The following is a 22,004-nucleotide window of genomic DNA, read 5'->3' as shown; positions in this document are numbered from 1 at the left end:
ACGGGAGAGTGTGCGCGAGAAAGGTGTGTAACGGACAGGTGCCTGAGGAAAGAGTGCGCTGTCAAGAGTAAGGGTGAGTGCGCTGTCAAGAATGGTGGTGAGAGTAGTGAGAGTGACATGGAGCGTGAGTTAGTTGTGACAGGTGAGCGAGGATGTACACCTGGGATGGAAGGATGCACACCTGGAATGGTAGAGCGTGAGTGGGAATGCACGCTGGAGTTGGTGGTGAGGCACATGGTTGGGTGTGCGAATGAGGGCACACCTGTGATTGTCACAGAGGAGGTGACCGAGGAGGGGGCGCGAAGCGGTGTATTGGTGAGGTGTGCGAGCAACGAATGTGTGCCAAAGTGTTCGGTGGTCAGGTGTGTGACCAAGGCTGTGAGTGGAATGGGTGTACCTGGGTGTGTAAGGAAAGGTACGAGGAGCATGGGCACAGCTGGATGTGTGAGCAAGGAACGGGCTGCGGGGTGTAAGCATGCAGGTGAAGCATCGACATTAAACGGGTTAGAGGTTAGGTCGACTTTTAGCCGAATCGGGCCCTCGGTGCGTGCCGGGCCTCGCTTTGAACGGCCGCGTCCGTGCTCCACTAGGCGGAGCGGGCGGCTGGATAGGAAGGGTCGTCATGGCGACCACGTTTTGTTGAGACGTGCCGGCAGGTCGAGATCGGGACATTGGATGGCTCCACGCCGAGGTGATGCGTGGGATCTCGGCCCGGGTAAGCCCCCGTCCCTGCACCGAGTGCCGGACGCATCCAGCCGCTGGCACAAAACAACCAGCATCCATTGCTTGGCTTTACGAAGCCGGGCTTTGGACAGGGATTGGCGCACCGAGAGGTATTAGTGAGTCGACTGGGTGATGAGGTTAGTGTTTTGGACCCAAAATCAGAGAAAAACAAAATTTGATGATTGGCAAGGGATTGGCAGTAGTGATTGGCAGATGATGGGCAGTGATTGGCAAATTTTTAATTTGTTGCAATTTGATGTGCGAAATTGGTAGTGAGAGACCCCCGATGTGGTGGGATGGCAAATCCACCATCCTTCCCATATGGGGGCAAAGGAGCAATAGCTTATGGGGTGTATGGCAGTGAAAACTAGCCCGGGTGGGTTAGGATATGGTGTGTAGGGATCTAGCGAGGATTGACATTAGGTGACGTTAAGTTTAGTAGTGACTGATACCTGTAGGAGGGACGCAGGTAGATTAGTGTGGATGATAATGACGTGGGAGCGCAATAGTTCAAAGGGACGACTGGGAAGCGCAAGTTTCAGAAGGGAGTAGTTAGCTGAGATGATGCCGTGTGTGTGAGGATGGAACAGGTGTGATTGCACAGGTGTGCAATTGGACAGGTGTGTGGAGCAGTGTATGAGTAGTGAGTGTGTGGATCAGCGCGAATGCGCTTGGGGAGAGAAGGGTGCAGGTGGCACCAAGTGTGAGAGCACAGGTGTGCAAGTACAGGTGTGTGGAGAGAGTTGGAGTAAGTGGTACGGAGTGGTGTGCATGGTGCGAAGATGTGGATGGGGGAAGAGTGGACCCCTTTCACGAATACCCGGGGCGGGTAGTGTAAGTGTTAGGTAGAGGGTATAGGTAAGTTGTGGTTGGATATTGGCATTTGTGGTGCGGTTGCAGAATGGTGTTGTGAATGGGTGCATTAGTGTTGTGGAAATGGCGGGGCGTGTAGCCTGTTAGTGTGTGTAGTTGGTTGGGCACTCCACCACTGTGAGGATGTCGGCCAGGTGAGGCCGCAGGTGGGCTCTGGGAGCCGGTAGAGTTGTGGATGGGGCCCGAGGATCCGGAGGATGGACCCGGGTAGCCCAGTGCCAGAGAGGGCACCGAGTGGGGAGAGTGCCAGAGGGCCTTCCCCAGGTAGTTAGGTTAGGGTAAGGAGCAGGTAAGCTCGGAGGCAACTGCAGTGGTGGAGGTGTGCAGGTGGGTAGACCCACTGGGAGAGGTACACGCCACAGCCCAGAAATTGTACGAGGGCACCGGGAGATGAATCGGGGGAGTGAGACCCCAAATTGAAGAGCACCACAGTTTGGCCAATGGGAATTGGTTTTTAGAACCCATAGTGTAAGAGGGCCAATGGTTTGGCCGGAGAAAGACCCCGGGTAGTGTAAAGTTGTTAAAGTCATTTAGGAAATAGTTAGGATTGATGAACCTGTCGCACCATACGCAGCCACTTGCCTGTGGTGATGATGATGACTCCACACCTGTGTTTTCTTTGTTTTGTGCAGGAAATGAGAATTGCTGTGAGGATTTGTGAGACGCATCACGACGTGGATGAGACATTGGGGTGATTCCATCTCTCCCTCCCTAGGAGGGACTGATGTTGAATTGGTAATGGCAAATTTTGATGTTGAGTTGAAAATGGCAAATTTTGATGAGAGTTGAAAATGGCAAATTTGATTGGTTAGGAGGGAGAGAAGACGAATTTGGTATATGGGAGGAACGGGGAAGACAGTAGGGATGTTTGTTGATTTGTAAAGTAGATGTTTATGGGTAGTGTTGTGTTTTGTGGATGCAGTAAGGGGTAAGGGAGGGGCCATGTAGGTTACCTGGTGGGGGGGGGGGCGTACGATAGGAACGTACCTGTCTCACCTGGTTCCCATGTGCCCCCAGTGTGCATCACCTTACATTGCGTGCACTTTTGCGCCCTTACCACCTTACTCACTTGTTTCTTCTTTTGTCTCCCACCTCCGAGGATCTGGCTTTGGGGTAGAGAGAGAGGAGAGAGAGGTGCTGGCTGCGCAGTTGTGGGCCTGCACTTTCGCTGTTTGCTGCCGGGATCGATACACCATATGGACCGCAATGTTTGTGGCCACCCACAATGGACCGCAGTTCGTTTGCGGCCAAGCACCACCCGGGGATGGACCTATGGATCAACGTGGCACCTATGCCATACAGGTGAACCACTAATAGTTAACACCACCAAGTGCACCACAAGAAGAGCAAGAGACACCTGCAGGGTTAGGGGTTGTCGAATTTATTTTTATTCCAATGAACAATGGTGACTGCACCGATTGGTGGTGGGGTGGTGCTTTTGATGCTCGGGAAAGGGTGCTCTGCACGTTATTAAAGGCCGTCGGCCACAGAGCACTCGTGGGTTGGTGTATCGATGCTGGCAAGCGCGCTCTCTCTATGCATAACATCTGCATGTGTTCCTCCAAAAACAGGTCCTGGATCGTAGTGTAAATAGCAGCGTAGTCTTGTAAATAATGCTCCCTACCGGCTGTATGTTTAGTTTGAGAATTCTTTCCGGATTCGGTTATCCTGTGGGTGTGTTTCTGTGAGGAGAAGGGTGCAACGTCGCAGGGGGACATATTTACTCATTTGTGAATATCTGTAAAACTGTCGCACTCAGGGTAGAGTTAATAGTAGAGGGAACTACATTGCGTGCCACACTAAAGTAGGTAAAAATTTATCGGGTCGGGACGCCCCGAGGGTAGAGAAGGGTGCAATGTTGCGAATATGGAATTTGGCCTCCATATCCGCTTGTAAATATTCCCCTATTTTCTCCAATACTCCCCAACTTTCCCCGATCCCCCATTCCCTAGTCCCATTGCATGTAAATAACAATCAGTAGAGCCGACCTTCCCCTTATTCCCCCATTAAATGTCGTGCCCAGGTCCACCGCACCACACGTAGACAACTTTCGGACATCTTCCTAGTTATTCTTATTCTATGTCAGTTAAGGCCTCGTCTCCATTAATTATGACTCTTCGTTGCACCAGAATGTGATAATATGGCATCAGTAGTGAGTTTAGGACCTTTCCCATACCTCCTTCCATCTTCTTCCCCAACAATTACAACAACAACAGAGGAGATGGCGGCGGAGCGGGGGAGGATGCGTCCTCACACCGGCTCGATTAGCTCCAGACCATGCGCTCCACGGGGTCACCACGAAGGGGCTCCTTGTCAGCTCCTCGTCAAGGGCGGAGCCTGGTAAACCCCCCGCACGCACCCAATGAGAAGCAACGTGCCGATTCCACGAGGCGGAGCTAACGAGCCGAGGGCGTGTCACTCCCCGCCGGATATACGCGGCCCCGCGCCGGATGTGACGTCAGATGCGCACCCAGCTTGGAGAAGGAAAGCCACCTGCGAGCGCTGAGTCAGATGCGCACCCAGCTTGGAGAAGGAAAGCCACCTGCGAGCGCTGAGTCAGATGCGCACCCAGCTTGGAGAAGGAAAGCCACCTGCGAGCGCTGAGTCAGATGCGCACCCAGCTTGGAGAAGGAAAGCCACCTGCGAGCGCTGAGTCAGATGCGCACCCAGCTTGGAGAAGGAAAGCCACCTGCGAGCGCTGAGTCAGATGCGCACCCAGCTTGGAGAAGGAAAGCCACCTGCGAGCGCTGAGTCAGATGCGCCCCCAGCTTGAGCAGACAAGACGCCATCCGAGCGCTGCGACCTCCCCGCATCTTTGGACCGGACCGGACCGTACTGGACCCTGCTTTGAGCCAAGAGTGCACCTTGAGCCATCGATACCCGCTGTCCTTTTCATCAACCCCCGTGTGAGTCAGCCTTGTCCCGTTTGTCTGTCGTCTGTCCGGGGTTAATATAAGAGTGTGTCTAAGTGCCTGTCTTTCTGTGATTATAACTCTAGCCCCTGTAATCTGACCTTTCCGTACGAATATAATCTCCTCCGGAGGTCTTGAGAACTGAACCCTTGGTGTCGTATTGTGTTAGTGTAATCCAGCCGGGTGTCTTCTTTTTCTTATTGAGCCAGCATAGCGCGACTAGTCAACGTTCGGGCACAATCGGGTAACTTGTGCAGACGTGGTCATACCATAAAACCGCTCGGTAAATAACATCCAAGCCACGTCTGTAACAATATATATGCAATCGAACACGTCATGCCGGAGCGTTTGCCCTGGAAAGGCGAGACTGGGCGGCCTGGGCGAGCCCGGGAAAGGCGAGACTGGGCGTGCCCGGGCGGCCTGGGCGAGCCCGGGAAAGGCAAGTCTGGACATGGCCGGGAAAGGCGAGACCGGGCGAGCCCGGGAAAGGCGAGTCTGGGCGAGCCCGGGAAAGGCGAGTCTGGGCATGCCCGGGAAAGGCGAGACTGGGCGTCTCCGGGCGGTCTGGGCGAGCCTGGGAAAGGCGAGTCCGGGCATGCCCGGGAAAGGCGCGTCTTGGCATGTCCGGGCGGCCTGGGCGAGCCCGGTACAGTGATCGCTCCCTGGTTGCGACTTCGGCAGGTGTAAGGCGATTGTGTATGCTTAGCGGCAACCGCTACATACTCATATTTTTTTTGTTTTGTTACTATAGCCCTATATAGCATTTTTGTGCAATATTTCAGATTTTCCATTTTGTTTAGATTCTCTCCCACCCCCAAACCAGGGTCTGGTAAAATCGGGTTTTGACCAAATGTGAGATTTTCGAGTTTTGTAAAAGTAAGAACACTTTCTTGTTGTAATTCAGGGTCACTGATTCCAAATATGGCCTCTAAAAGGTGTTGGGATCAAAAATTGGAAAAGAATCAGTTCAATTTTTGGAAAATTGGGTAAGCAGGTAACCAACAAACCAAAAAAAGAATAATTTTTCAATTTTTTTTATTATTCGCTCTTCAAAACATGGCAAGTTGATACATTGGTCGGATTTCCCCCGGCTTCATCAATTATGGCCTTCGTGAAGCTGGCCTGTTGTGTCGTTGTCGGTTTGAGTCGAGTGGCCAGGCAAACTAACTTCAGATGGCGTCGGATATAGTGGGGGATGAACGTTGTTGTGCCGGTGTTATCGCTGCAATGACGGCTGAGTGGAAGTCGCGTCACTTTCATCGTTGATGCTGGCTGCCGTCTCACTGTCGTCTGCCAACAAAACGATGGATCTAGCAGCACCATTTTCTGCACCTTCCGCTTGTGCCGTTCTTCCTCAGCCTGCTCACGAACCTGGTGACAATGCAGTGTTGGGTGTGTGACAAAGGCGAATTGATTAGTGTTCCGTTTTGATTAAGGTTTGGATTAGTATACGAGTGTTTTTTTTTTTGTCTATTTTTTATTTTGTTAAATAATTCTTCAACATTGAGATGTGGCAAAAATGATATGTATCATGATATTTCAAAAGGCTGTGGACGGGTTATGACAAAACCTGGTGGATGAGTTGGGTAGGTGCCAAAAACAGGCCGATTAGATTTTGGTTCTGGTCTGGATCCAGATCTGCCTATTAGTGGGATACAAAATGTAAACCGTTTTGTGTGGTGGAGGGATGCACTCTACCAAGTGTTATATCCTTCTGTTTCGTTTTGTTACATCTTGGTCCATTGTGTTTTCGCTCATACATCAGCCAATAATCTGTATGTAAAGATAAAGCTTTCCTCAGCCACACCTTGGAATAAACTTTGAATTTCTTTGTGTACAGGTGTATGGTGTCATTAAAAACGATGATTGATTGAGTTGAATTTTGAACGTCAAAGAAAAAAAAAATTGCTCCGCTTAAACGAAGTTCAGGGGAGCTTGTGCGATGGCACGTCGTCCGTCCGTCCGTCTGTCCGTAAACACTTGAAACTTCTCCGAAACCGCTGAAGGGATTGTAACTAAACTGGGCACAAATGATATTTGTGATGTGGACTAAAGTTTGTTCACGGCATTAAAAAATTTGAGGTCTAAGGGGGTTTACCGAGGGTCAAAGTGGATCCAGGTTTAAACAAACAAACAAAAAAACCTATTTTGGGGGGTCGTATGATTCTACATGCTGCTCTATCTTCTAGCAACCATTGAAATTGGTTTAAAATATCTTTAATCAGTTCAGTATACTGTTTATTCTACCAGGTGAGCACCAGGGGTTGTTGCTGGCCTCTATGCTTTTTATTTACTTTTCAACATTGTCACCTCGAATATTATTAATTTGATGAGAGTCTCCAAGAGGGTTTATACATATTTAACGTTGTGCTTGGCATCCTATTGGTTGTATATATTGGGAGTGTAAATATATAATTAATGTGCAGACTTGATTACGAATTGTATGATTACCTTTTTACCATGTGTTCATTTCAGGCTTTTGGAAATGCCAAGACTGCTCATAACAACAATTCAAGTCGTTTTGGGAAGTTCATACAGGTTAACTACTGGGAGAATGGCATCGTGAGAGGGTAAGATCAATTATGCTACGTTCTTGATATTGCAGTTGTTTATCAATTGAAGAATGAGTTTGTCTATTTGGCCTGCCCAGATGGGAAGGCAACCCAAATATAGGCAGTCGAAATAGACAAACGAGCTTAATGTCATTTGTGTCCCAATGTCTGTTTTACCTTTCAAAAGACATCGGGATAAAGTTGTGGAAAGGCACAGATCAGGGGATGGGGATAAAAATATTTAAAAGGCCTTGAATATCCATTGGAGCACAGTCAAGACAATCTAAGAAGAGGAAGGCGTATGGTACCGACTATATCCTGCCTTGTTCAGGCTGTCCCTCCAAGCTGGATGACCAAGCAAGGAGGAGTCTGATCAGAAAGGCCACCAAGAGGCCAATGACAACTTTGAAAGAGCTACAGGCCTTCATGACAAAGACTGGTCATTGTGTACATGTGACAACAATATCCCAAGCACTCAAGTCTGGCCTGTACAAGAAGGAAGCCATTACTCAAAAAAGCCCACCTTGAGTCCCGTTTGAGGTATGCAAAAAACCACTCCGGAGATTCTGAAGCCATGTGACAAAAAGTGTTGTGGTCTGACGAAACCATGAAGGAACCTTTTGGCCAAAATGCAAAACGTTACGTTTGGCGCAAGCCCAACACAAACATCCCAATACCCAACACACAGCACATCACCCTACTGTGAAGCATGTTGGTGGCAGCATCATGTTATGGGGATGTTTCTCATCAGCAGGGACTGGGTCACTTGTTAGGATACAAGGGAAAATGGATGGAGCAAAACACAGAAACATCCTATCGGAAAACCTGCTGTCCTCCGCAAGAAAGCAGAAAATGGGAGGGTAATTCACCTTTCAGCATGGCAACGACCCGATGCACACAGCCGAAGCTACACTGGAGTGGCTAAGGAACAAAAAGATTAATGTCCTTGAGGAGCCCAGTCAGACCACCGACCTAAATCCAATCGAAAATCTGTGGCATGACTTGAAGATTTCTGTCCATCAACGCTCCCCACGCAACTTGACTGATTGAACAGTTTTGTACAGAAGAATGAGTAAATATTGCCCAATCAAGGTGTGCAAAGTTGGTAGAGACATTCCCAACCCAACCCAACCCCTATTGGTATCCCAACAGACTCACAGCTGTAATTTCTGTCAAAGGTGCTTCCACCAAGTATTAACTCAAGCGGGTGAACACTTATCCAACCATGATATTTTAAATGAATTTTGGGGTAGTGACATATATAGATTCATGTAGATGCATCAATACACAATTCATAGTCCCGAGGATAGTTATAAGTATTTAAAGGTCATGGCCCAACCAAGTTTACAATTCCACAATTTCGTGCTGCTTATGTGTTTGTACAATGATGAGATTATGGAAAACAACGCCATCAGGTTGGTGTACTGCAAGAAAAGTTTGAGTAATATCACATGGAACTTTCAAAATTGTATTGCTAACTTCATTTGCACCTTTGGTAGTTTCTCAGTACAAGTGGCACTTTTATTGCTTGCGAAAATCGAAGATTTTTTTCCAAGTACATTGGTTGGTCTTGTGCATTATTCTGTCTGTTATTCTGTCTGTTATTCTGTCTGTTATTCTGTCTGTTATTCTGTCTGTTATTCTGTCTGTTATTCTGTCTGTTATTCTGTCTGTTATTCTGTCTGTTATTCTGTCTGTTATTCTGTCTGTTATTCTGTCTGTTATTCTGTCTGTTATTCTGTCTGTTATTCTGTCTGTTATTCTGTCTGTTATTCTGTCTGTTATTCTGTCTGTTATTCTGTCTGCTATTCTGTCTGCTATTCTGTCTGCCATTCTGTCTGCCATTCTGTCTGCCATTCTGTCTGTCAGTCGCCTATGGGTCATAATTTTCAACCGATCTTCACGAAACTTCACCAAATGCTAGAGTTGGTCGTAAGCAAGAAGCCTATTGTTTTTGGGGTCAAAAGGTCAATGAATAGATCAACATAGGCCAAAGGTCACCAGCTTTCGTAAATTTCTAAAATCCTCAATTTTCATCCAATTAACTTGAAATTTGAAGAGGATTTGCATTTCTGGTCACTGAATTCAACCACCAATTTTATTTAAAGTCAACGTAGGCCAAAAGGTCAACATAGGCGAAATTTATAAAATCCTCAATTTTCATCCGATTGACTTGAAATTGTAAGAGGATTTGCATATCTTGTCACTGAATTCAACCACCAAGTATTTTTGAGGTTAACATCGGCCGAATTTCTAAAATCCTCAATTTTCTTCCGATTGACTTGAAATTTGAAGAGGATTTGTATATGTGGTCACTGAATTAAACCACCAAGTATTTTTTATTTGAGGTCATCAAAGGCCAACAACTTATTTTCGGGATTTCGCAAGTATCGTGCTATGTACGACATATTTCTTGTTTATTTTATTTATTTGGCTTGTGACGACACGTATGTGCCTCATATGTGGTTCCAGATAAGGTATATATAATGCACAAACGATATACGTAATGCACAAAAACAAAAATACCTCATTCTATTAACATTTTTTTCAGAGCTATCGTTGAAAAATACCTCTTGGAAAAGTCCCGTCTGGTGTCCCAAGAACACAATGAGCGGTGAGTAGATTGCTTATTGTATTGATTAAAATTGTCAGTTAAGTACAGCTCTAGCATGATTGGCAAACCACTGAGAAGTGGCAAGTCTGACCTTGTTTTTTTTTTGGATACTTTTATCTTTATGCCAATGGATTTTAAAATCCCGTGAAAAGACAATTTTTTACCAACATGAGATGGCTTGTGATAAGAAGGATTTTTTTCCTGGCTAGCTTTGCTGAAACTTTAAATTCTGTAAGCGTCGGTTGAAGACTTCTTGACACCGAAGAGTACCCGCCCTTCGGGCAATCTTGCTCCTAACTTGCAACAAGTTTTTTTTTGACATGTCCCTTTATTTGGGCAGTGTATAGGCAACAGATCGTTGCGTTGATCACTCCCGAAAAGAAAAATAACCTGGGTTACATATATGAGACAAAAACACATGTGCTGTTTATGTGCATATATATACTACATCGTAGTTATATAGCTCAGATGACTCCAATTGTACCTCGCTTTCCCCAAAGAAAGAAAATGGCAAGATGTGCAAAAAAAAATTTGTTTCTAAAATGAGACCTGTGCAGGCACAACTTCAGGATGCCCTCATTAATCCCTGAACGTTTCAGCTTCCTAGATCAAATTTTCTCGGAGGAGTAGATGAAACATACAACATACTTTGCCTCCATTATGTCGACTGTCTAAAATGCTGTTTGTGGGTTGTAATTGTTCTGAAATCATCAAGCAGTTGTTTTTTTTCTGCAAAATGAAATGCAATTTATATCAATCAGCGAATGATTCAAGTGATATTTATATGCGCTCCCAAAGTAACTCTTACTGGAAGGTTCAACATTTACTGTTATTTATTTTGCTCTAATCAGTTCATCAGATAATTTGCTTGTCAAAGTGGATATCTCTCTGACCATTCTCAGAGAGCCTTCTCAGCGCTGACGTGTCTGGCATTTTACTCAGGCCGACTGGCACAGTCTTCAAGCAGCCATCAATCATCTGGACTGGTCTCCCATCTCTACTGTCCCTGACATCAACTCATCCTGGGAATTCTTCCAAAGAAATTTGCTCCCTCTCATGTACAGATTTATCCCATCTCTTCTTCAGTTGTCATACCCTTCTGTCCATGGTACACATAATCCTGTGGTGAGGCAGTTGCCCTGAAACAACTTGCCTTCACCTCCTGGAAGGCAAATCCAACTGAAGGCAATCTCATTTCTTTCCACAAAGCTTGGAACAAGTGTGTCTCCCCTCAGGAGAGCCAGGAAGCAATATCTCTCTAATCTCAAGACTGAACTCTCAAACCTGTCTTCCTCCTCCAAATCCTGGTGGCATCTGATTAAATCTGTTTCTGGTGTTTGTTTCTCCTCCATCCCCTCCCTTACCCCAAGCAGCTACACAGCTGACACTGCACGTGAAAAAGCCGAATGCCTCAACTCTGTGTTTGCCTCAAAATCTTGTGTCCCGAACCCATTGAATCAGCCTGCTCCCAATAATCAGCAAGGTCATGGAATCAATCATCGCTTCTGACATCAAATCCTTCCTCTTCTCCAATGGCTTGATCTCAGATCATCAATTTGGATTCAGACCAGGTCATTCTACTCTGGACATGCTGCTTCTGCTGTCTCAACAATGGATGGAGGTCCTTAATGCCAAACAAGAAATCAGAGCTGTCTCCCTTGACATATCACGTGCCTTCGATACAGTCTGGCACCCCGCTCTGCTCACCAAACTTTCCTCCTATGGTATCCATGGAAATCTCCACACATGGCTTGCGGACTTCCTCTCTGGTCATAGTCAACGTGTGGCCCTGAATGGTTTTCTCTGATCTCCCCTTCCTGTTCAGGCTGGAGTTCCCCAAGGCAGTGTTCTGGGCCCTGTGCTTTTTCTGGTCTTCATCAATGATCTCTCTGACTCTCTGGAAAATCCTCTCTATCTCTTTGCTGATGACTCCACTCTCTGCTGCTCCATTCCTCATCCCTCAGATTGGCAGTCTGAGGTGTCAGCTGTGTAGCCGTTTGAGGTAAGGCTGGGGATGGAGGGGGAACAAACACCAGAAACGGATTTGGCCAGATGCCACCAGGATTTCGAAGAGGTAGACAGGTTTGAGAGTTCAGTCTTGAGAGTCGAGAGATAGTTTCCTGGCTCTCCTGAGGGTAGACACACCTCAGGAGAGGCGTGTCTCTCTTTCTTGTATGTTGTAGAAACTGCAAATCATAAATGCTTGCAATTAAAAAGTGGAAACAAGAGCATTTGACAATGCCGTTCAGCCTGCCAGGGGTAGAATATGGTATGTCCGAGAATGTATGATCTATAGTAAAGATCTGCATGCAGCCTCATGCACAGAAACAGACACACTACAAATCCAATAGCCTCTCACATGTGTTTGGGAACAGCTGCCGATTATTAGTGCCATGTTGTAGTGGTCGCATCATTTTATGGTCAATACTTTTAGCAAGTGTTGCGTGTTGCCTCCCCAAACCCCGGTTACGGTGCCCCTCAAAGTCTTGAGTGGGAACGCGGCAGAAAGATTTGTTATTTTGAGTGTTCTAATAAACCAGGGTAAAACCACTCCAATGGAATTTTAAAACAAAACGAGTAATTGTGTTAAGAACTCTCACATACACAATAATAACATTCTTAAAGAAAGTACCATGAAAATATCACTTGCATCAAATGAACAATACATATAATGGTACCATCATTCCCCAATGCTCTCAAAGCAATAAACTCACGATACGCCAAACGTGAGTGGAATGTAACATTCCCCAAAGTCAGTGCACGAATCCCCACGTGGGGAGAAGGTCAAAAACGTGCAGAACGACAAAAACAGACAGTTGTCGGCGCGGCTGCGAACGAGGAGTTATGAGGTGAGAGATCAACATGGGAATTGAGCCGATATGGGAACCAACGGTGATCCACACGATGATGTCGATATGGGAATCCCAGTGACAAAACACGAAGCACCAGGCCGTCGGCCTCTTCGAGGAAAAAATGGCCGATCGGCCTGTAATGGAGGCTCTTGCTTTCCCGCCAACAATAGCTCACGCTTGGTAATACAACCTGAGGCGCAGGTTTAATTGCAATCGCAATATAGGATGATGTCGCAGGCAATCCCTTTCACGGGAAGCCTCAACTCATTTGCAACCAATATCAAAAAAGTCCGCTCGCAGCCTCGATGCGACTCACGGCTGTATCTCTCATTGCCATCTCCTCTCCCTCCGATCTCCTCCTCTCTCCTCTTCCCGTTTCTTTGCCGCGTTTTTCTTTTTCCTTCATCAACATTTCTTTTTACCTTTTACTAAAGGCATCTTCATTTCACACAGAAATGTTACCAACAATATTACCTGAAACTAAAAATCCTACAAGTATGTAATAACAACAAAGGCGGAAGCGACGAATCCGTAACACAAGCATCAGAAGGTCTGTCGAGTGCAGGAAAAGCATTATTGTCGGTTGTTATCAATTGTTAACCCCCCTTCCTCCGCTTCCCTACCCCTCCCCTTCCACTTAAAATGCTTGTTTTCCTTTGATGAGTATAACTTCAAGAAACTGGTGCTTTGATTTGTTGAACTATCTTTTTTGAAAAGTAGAATTGGTACATTTTGTTTTTCTTGTTGTTGCATACACTAATTGAGTGGTAACGCAGTGTTCTCCTGAACTCGTGTAATCTCGTGAACAGTTGAATATGCAGCCATCCCGATGACAAGTGTGGGCAAATGCTCTCTGCACTGAGATGCCAGTTATATGCGGCTTCTTGGTGTTGAGTAGAGATCATCATAAGATGAACATTGATGCCATCGTGGCCCCTATCAAGCAACCACCCTGTACTTGTCAAATAATTATTTATGACATTGCTAATTCTTTTGCGAAGTTTTTCTGTGCATATTGTGACTTGCAAAAATTGCTTTGGTTCTTTACCCTCAGGAACTACCATGTGTTTTACTACCTACTGTGTGGGACCAGCAAGCAGGAAAGGGAAGAATTGTGCCTGCTGGAGCCTGAGGCCTACCTCTACTTGAATCAAGTATGTTGAAACACTTGGAATTGTGACCTCCACACCGGACATCCATATGGCCGTTGGTTGCCTTGGCAATATTGGTTGACTTGTGGCTTGTAAATAATATTTTTTCATTGCTTTTGGAATACTCTCACTGTTGAATTTTCAGTTGCTCCTCGAAAGTTGAGATATTATTTGTCTCTTATTCTTTCCACAGTGAGAGTATTCCAAAAAGCAATGAAAACAAATTATTGTTGAAAGCAATGAAAACCTCATTTTCTTTTTATATATTTTTAGTCTCACCTTGAAGGGGAGCGAGACTCTTGCAGTGTGTGCGTGTGTGCGTATGCATTTTCGCTTTTAAAATGTTTTTCTCTGCAACTACTTGTCCGATCGATGTGAAACTTTAAACATAGGAGAGACTCCCCATGGAGAATATTGCACTGCTATGTCTGATGTCAACGGTCACATGGTATGGCAGCCATATTAGAACAATGGGAAAATTTTTGATGTAATTACTGCCGCCAGGGAGTAATGCATTCGATCGTGTGTGTGTGTGTGTGTGTGTGTGTGTGTGTGTGTGTGTGTGTGTGTGTGTGTGTGTGTGTGTGTGTGTGTGTGTGTGTGTGTGTGTGTGTGTGTGTGTGTGTGTGTGTGTGTGTGTGTGTGTGTGTGTGTGTGTGTGTGTGTGTGTGTGTGTGTGTTCTCGTGTGTGTTCTCGTGTGTTTGTGAAGAAGATATCTGGAAAAGTTCTGAACGGATTTGGCTGAAAGTTGGTGGGATGATTGCCCTTGGGATAAGGAAGAATTGATTAGTTTTTGGTAAAGCTCAGGATATTATTCCGGATCTGGGAACTTTTTGGGAATTTTTTACCATTGGAAGATAGGGCTCATTTTTTTAAACATTATCTTCTATATATTCTATATTTAACATTGTGATATGAAAATAGTTTTCATATATGTTGTAAATGTAGTTTAAACTCGTGGTTATGCGTTAGAGCGGTGTATTGTTTAGCAGCGTTGTCTTCAATGTTCATTTTTATTTCTAATAAAGATATTCTGTCATTTTAAAACCACCAAAGTGTGTATTAGGTTTCCCCGTTTCATAAAATGTATCGGTGTATAATGCTTTAAAACTGTTTTTTTGTTTTTTTTGTTTTTAACTTCAGAAGAGATATCAACATTTACCTCAGCGAATGTCAATCGCGATGTCAGTATTTGATGAACGTATAAAGACCTAGGTGACTTATAAGTGTGACCAGCATGTGCACGGGATTCTTCCCAGAAGAATGAGTGGTCGCATTAGCTTGTACAACTTAAAATGAGCGAATTTTGTTTTCACGTTTGGGCCAGTTTTACATGTGTTACGTGGTCCCCTCGGTGAATACCTGGTCTCGGTGACCCCCGGACCGTGAGAGGAACTCCGCCAGCAAGCTGTACTATATATGCGCTTTCGCCACGCAATCCATATGAATTTCACCCAGGAGACAACTGATGTTCAAGGATATATTTCCAATGGTAATGATACCATACAATTTCAATGACACAACCACGGAGATTTTCCCCGAGCAATCAACAATACACAATCATCACCAATTCCCAATTCACAATCGATTCCCTAGGATTAAGATGGCCATCTTATACATGTGTGTCCCGGTGAGTACTCACGACACCCTTTTGGTCTCGGTCCCGCACAATGTCTCTGGGCCCCTCCTGACCAAGCTGATGGTCGCCGTCGCCGCACTCGGGCGGTTGAACGAACCCCGGGTGGACGTGTTTCCACCGGGCAGGTATCGTACCAGGCACCGTGGCTGCAGCCCCTCGTGGCCACGCGAAGCGGATACGGTAGAGCAAGCCAAACCCCACGCCGCTTGCAAGGCGCGTTAGGCCCCAACGTGCGACCCGCACGCGTCTGTTTAGACGGTGCCGTGAACGATACCAGACGCGGGGTCGATGCACGGCCCCACGTCAACTTGACGTCTCCACCGGGCCGGTACGCGTCCCGGTGATTCCTCTCGCCAGACAGGCTTCGGAACGCCGCTTTTCCACGCAGCGCAAGGTCGATCCCACCTTTTGGTCGGAGCGGGGCGAGGAAGAATAATACTCGTCCTTTTTTCCTCGTGTCTTTTCCTCTTCCGTTTCCGGTCACTTCCGTTTCCGGCCACTCCCTCAGAAGGGCTCCTGACCCTCCAACCACAACAACTACACAACAACTTGATATACTACACACGGATAAGCAAAGACCTGAATGGTAATTCACATACATTCACATAAATATGTAACACTCCCCCCCTTCAAGAAAGAAAGTTTGAACCCAGCGAAAACTTTCTTTGCCGGCCAATTTGGAGAAACAAACCAGATAACTCAACCCCCCCCACATTATCCGTTCCCCCCGGGCACAGTTATCACTTAAAAATAAAGCAACCAAAATTTCACCACAACCCCTCCAGATTACTCCCTCTGGACTAAGTACCAACAACGACATTGTCCCTGCCAAATCAAACTCCATCTCATGACCCTCTGACTTTGACCGTCAGTTTCTTGGGAATGAAGGTTAAGGGGTTGATCAAAGATCCAAAGTTAAGCAACTCGATAGCACTTTTTCCGGGAGGCCAAGCCGAGTATTCACTACATGGATGCCTTTAGGAACGCGGAGTTCACGGTTAGTCCGTGCAGGAAAGTTCTCTACATGGGCGCCTTGAGGAACGTGGAGTTCATGGTTAGTCCGTGCATGAAAGTTCACTACATGGACGCCTTTAGGAACGGCGTTCACGGTTAATTCGTGTAGGAATCTTGGCTCGGCGGCTCCGCCGCCTTCAGTGCTTCAACTTCTCAGAACTTCCCTAATAATTAGGGTGGGACCACTGGTCCCTGTAGTCCCATGAATAGCGGTCTCCTTCTCGGCCACTACCAAAACTACCGCCCAGTTGTCCTCTCCTCTAGACCTCTCGACGCCTACGAAATGCCTTCCCTACTGTTATGGTCCGACCCTCCAAATCCTTGCCATTCCAAATCTTCTCTGCCTCTCTGGCGTCTTTTGTGCTGGCAAACGTGACAAAGCCGAACCCTCTTGACTGTTGCGTTTCCCAGTCTCTTACCAACCGCACTTCCACCAGCGGCCCATATCTGTTGAAGACAGAGGTCAGAACTTCTTCCTCTGTTTTGAAGTTCAGTCCCCCTACAAATAACTTGGCACTTTGGTCGCCATCCCGAGCTGGTGTGATGTTATTTTCCCTGCTGGGCTCTTTACCAACCCTCAGGTTACCATAAACTTGACCCCCGGCCAAATCATTCCCGATAACCACAGATACACCCTCTACAGGAAGCGTGGCTTGTAAACCGACGGTGACCGGTCCTGACACCAAATCGGACTCCAACTGGATGACCTGAAGGGGAGCACTAACACCGCCCCCGATCCCCTGTAAACGAACACTATCCCCCGTTGCCGTCTCCTCGGACCATGGCAAAATACCTTCAAGCATTAAAGATTGATGGGCCCCTGTGTCCCTCAATATCCTAACCGGTCTCCGGTTAGTCGAGGCTCCATCCAGTGACACAAACCCCTCTGAAATAAATGGTTGGTAACCCTTTTGATGGCGATTTCTTACGCTAGCCATCGCATTCGGAGTTGTAATAGTCGGACTCCGCTCTGGGTTGTCCCTTTTCATGAGGTAACAACTGGACATCAAGTGTCCAGGTTTCTTGCAAAACGCGCAAGTAGGCCCGGAGGAAAAACTCGGGGTCTGCCTCGGGCCCCCCGAACTATAAGTTTGTCTTGGGCCCGCATCCCTCTGATTTCGAACCGGTGGGGTATCATAGTTGTCCCCATAATCATCTCGAGGCCGCCGCCATGTATGGTCGTTCTCCGCACCTGCTGTTCCCCACCTCCCCTGCGGAGATCTAGGCGAGGAGTTAGGTTCGTGGACCCCTATTCGGTGGGTTAAGGCATAATCATCTGCCATGGTGGCTGCGTCCCACAACTTTGGTACCTTCTTTTCCTGCAGGTACACTTTGATGTCCTCGTGGACACACTGCTGGAATTCCTCCACCAGGATCAAGTCCCGCAATGTCTCGAAGTCTTTCCCGACTCCTTTTGACTCACACCACCGATCAAACATGTTTTCTTTCACTCTGGCAAACTCCACATGGGTCTCACTCTCCCTCTTCCTGGCATTCCTGAATTTTTGCCTGTAAGCTTCCGGAACCAACTCATAGGCCTTGAGGATGTGCTTCTTCAGTACCTCATAATCTGCACATTGGTCCATTGGTAGCGCCGAATAAATTTCCTGAGCTTTCCCCACCAGCACACTTTGCACGAGTATGGTCCAGGCCTCCTCCGGCCAGTTTAATTGTCGAGCCACTTTCTCAAAGTGTGGGAAAAATTTCGCGACTTCTTTTTCACTGAACGGTGGAACCAGCCTCACATGTCTGCCCACATACCAGGTTTTCTGGTTAGGTGTCGACCCCGTCAGCAAGGGTGGTGCCTCTCCCCGTTCTCTCATTAACTCCAGCTCCTTGAATTTGATTTCTTGCTGAAGCTCCATGTCACGTTCCTTTAATTCCCTTTCCGCTTTTCTCTCCTCTGCTTCGAGGTCCCTTGCAGCTCTCCTCTCCTCTGCTTTTCTCCCTTCTAACCTTTCCTGGAGTTCTCGTTCCACTCTCCTTTCCTCTGCTTGTTTCTCTTCTCTCCTCGCTTCTGCTTTCCTTTCTTCTTCTGCTCTTTCCTTTTCTGCTTTCCTTTCTTCTTCTGCTAACCTTTCCTGGAGTTCTCGTTCCACTCTCCTTTCCACTGCTTGCTTCTCTTCTCTCCTCTCTTCTGCTTTCCTTTCTTCTTCTGCTCTTTCCTTTTCTGCTTTCCTTTCTTCTTCTGCTCTTTCCTTTTCTGCTTTCCTTTCTTCTTCTGCTCTTTCCTTTTCTGCTTTCCTTTCTTCTTCTTTAATCCGTTCCTGGCTCCGTAATTGCAACTCCAGTTTCCGGAGCTCAATGTCTTCTGGTTCTTCGGGTAGCCACTCCCAGGCTAACTCATCCCATGTTCCTAATCCCACCATAGATTGTATCACCGTGGCCTGCAACTCTGCCTTCCTCAAATTAGTTCGGACCTCCAAGTTAAAATGTTTGGCCAATTTCAAGAGGTCCGACTTTAGCAACGCTCGGAACTGTGCCTCACTCGGGGTTACCCCAAAGTTCTGTGCCACAAACGCCATGGTGCCTATCGTTAACACCTGTTAACCTTCACCCAAGACTTTACCCCAATTTCTCAACAAAAAAATTTACCAATTAATAATTAATTAATAAATTTTAATTAATAAAAAATATTATTATTTTATTATTTTATACAATTTTAAATCCCGGACGAGGCCCCAATTCTGTTACGTGGTCCCCTCGGTGAATACCTGGTCTCGGTGACCCCCGGACCGTGAGAGGAACTCCGCCAGCAAGCTGTACTATATATGCGCTTTCGCCACGCAATCCATATGAATTTCACCCAGGAGACAACTGATGTTCAAGGATATATTTCCAATGGTAATGATACCATACAATTTCAATGACACAACCACGGAGATTTTCCCCGAGCAATCAACAATACACAATCATCACCAATTCCCAATTCACAATCAATTCCCTAGGATTAAGATGGCCATCTTATACATGTGTGTCCCGGTGAGTACTCACGACACCCTTTTGGTCTCGGTCCCGCACAATGTCTCTGGGCCCCTCCTGACCAAGCTGATGGTCGCCGTCGCCGCACTCGGGCGGTTGAACGAACCCCGGGTGGACGTGTTTCCACCGGGCAGGTATCGTACCAGGCACCGTGGCTGCAGCCCCTCGTGGCCACGCGAAGCGGATACGGTAGAGCAAGCCAAACCCCACGCCGCTTGCAAGGCGCGTTAGGCCCCAACGTGCGACCCGCACGCGTCTGTTTAGACGGTGCCGCGAACGATACCAGACGCGGGGTCGATGCACGGCCCCACGTCAACTTGACGTCTCCACCGGGCCGGTACGCGTCCCGGTGATTCCTCTCGCCGGACAGGCTTCGGAACGCCGCTTTTCCACGCAGCGCAAGGTCGATCCCACCTTTTGGTCGGAGCGGGGCGAGGAAGAATAATACTCGTCCTTTTTTCCTCGTGTCTTTTCCTCTTCCGTTTCCGGTCACTTCCGTTTCCGGCCACTCCCTCAGAAGGGCTCCTGACCCTCCAACCACAACAACTACACAACAACTTAATATACTACACACGGATAAGCAAAGACCTGAATGGTAATTCACATACATTCACATAAATATGTAACACATGTTGTATCCCTAAGGAATGAAACGAACGTTTTTCCTGGCTTACAATTTTATTTGAAGTCACACATGCCTCAAAATACACTCACTTATATAGAATTGAATGCTGAATCCGAAAATGTAAGTGAAATTGCCTTGTTTTTTTTAAACATTATTATATATATATATATATATATATATATATATATATATATATATATATTTGTGCAGCATCTGTCCTGTGTTGTGTTGTCACTGAACTACTTTCTCAAACTTTTGTGAAATCGTACCAAACTTCTGGTATGCACATATCTCTCCCGTCGGTATGTCCTAAGGGACATAAATTCCATTTTTTTTTTTTGTTTGTTTTGGGGAATTTTTTTTTTCAACTTAAGTTTTCAACTTCAATTGTTTATAAAATGTGATATCACGTATATTACAAATACATTTGTGCAAAATAATTGTTTGAATTATGATTGGTTTAAACCATGACAAAACGGCAACTCAGGTACAGTCATTTATCTATATATCTACACATCTGGCAGTGTCTGTGTTGTCACTTAACGACTCCCACAAACTTTTGTTTCCGTGGTTGTGAAGTGTTTTTAATAATGTTGTAGTGGTTTTGAATCACGTGGTGGTGAGGTATTTTGAATTATGTGGTGGTGAGGTGTTTTTAAATGACGTGGTGGTGAGGTGTTTTAATATCACATGGTGGTGAGGTGTTTTGAATTACGTGGTAGTGAGGTATTTATAATTACGTGGTGGTGTGTTTTTAATTATGTGGTGGTGAGGTGTTTTGAATTAGTTGGTAATGTGGTGTTTTGAATTATGTGGTGGTGAGGTGTTTTGAATTACTTGGTGGTGAGGTGTTTTTAAATGACGTGGTGGTGAGATGTTTTTAATTTTGTGGCTGTGAGGTGTTTTATTACGTGTTTTATGGCTGAGGTGTTTTTATTACGTGTTTTATGGCTGTGAGGTGTTTTTATTACGTGTTTTATGGCTGTGAGGTGTTTTTATTACGTGTTTTATGGCTGTGAGGTGTTTTAATTTCGTTGTGGTGAGGTGTTTTTATTACGTGCTTGTTGGCTGTGAGGTGTTTTTATTACGTGCTTGATGGCTGTGAGGTGTTTTCAATTTCGTGGTGGTGAGGTGTTTTGAATTACTTGGTGGTGAGGTGTTTTGAATTACGTGGTGGTGAGGTGTAATCGTCCCAAACTTCCAATCTGCACCTACCGCTCCCCGATGTATGTGCTGAGGGGTTCTTTCTTGAAAAAAAAACATTCAACCTAAATCTTCAACCTAAACTGCCTATAAAAATGTAATATCACAAACACAACAATAGTGGGGCGGCTTAGCCCAAATATTCAAAAGAATTGTGCATTTTGTGATACAAGCACCAAATTTGGCACAAATGTACATTAATATGTTGCGAACATTTTCAGATATTGGGCCACTTGAAATTCCGTAATTTTATTTTTCAAATTTTTTCAAATTTCGTAATTTCAAATTTTTCGGGGGACACCGTCACAATTTCGGTCTTCGAGGCCGGCCGATAGGCAAAGTGTGACCGGAAGGGACGAGGTTCTCCTGACCACGTGGCCCTCGATCTGGGAAGCGAGAGGCGTTCCATTAGTGGACGCGCCCCTCACGCCCGACTTTTGGGTGGCCCCGGCAGGCCGTTTGTTTTGACGTTCCGTGACAGGCCCCGCACCCCCACCTCCGGGCCGACCGGAAGCTTGTGCTGAGTACATCATACCTGAACAACTCAGTGAGGCAGAACACAGCAGTGCACACCAGGGTGACCCCTTCAGTGCATAAACCAATTAACCTGTCCACTGCAGGGCATATTGAAATGAAGTTATTTTCTGCATATAATAATAATATAAGTTCAGTTCTATATAACAATTTCTGTTATCACCACTACCACTACAACTACCACTACTACAAGCTTTGTCTGGAATTTTGTGGACTAACAGACAAACAGACATACAGACAAGCTGGGATCAAAACATTACCTCCTTCCACCATTGAGTGTAGAGGTAAACATCATGGAAATTATATCATGCCCTAGATTTAATTCATGC

At 46.2% G+C, this 22,004-nt stretch overlaps 1 protein-coding gene across 8 annotated transcripts in view; it reads left to right on the top strand.

Moving 5' to 3' along the window:
- Window positions 1-22,004, top strand: part of LOC137421000 (unconventional myosin-IXa) — a 285,807-nt gene that overhangs the window by 59,193 nt on the left and 204,610 nt on the right. For all 8 annotated transcript variants that reach the window (XM_078772058.1, XM_078772064.1, XM_078772060.1 and 5 more), the window contains exons 2-4: window positions 6,984-7,078; window positions 9,612-9,674; window positions 13,581-13,680. In XM_078772058.1, coding sequence (XP_078628184.1) covers window positions 6,984-7,078; window positions 9,612-9,674; window positions 13,581-13,680 — 258 coding nt within the window. The remainder of the gene's footprint in view (window positions 1-6,983; window positions 7,079-9,611; window positions 9,675-13,580; window positions 13,681-22,004) is intronic.

The sequence above is a fragment of the Myxine glutinosa genome, chromosome 2 (genome assembly GCF_964187855.1).
Source record: "Myxine glutinosa chromosome 2, kmMyxGlut1.1, whole genome shotgun sequence".
Lineage (NCBI taxonomy): Eukaryota > Metazoa > Chordata > Myxini > Myxiniformes > Myxinidae > Myxine > Myxine glutinosa.
The sequence above is the reverse complement of the archived record's forward strand: the minus strand, read 5'-3'. Positions and strand labels throughout refer to the sequence as shown.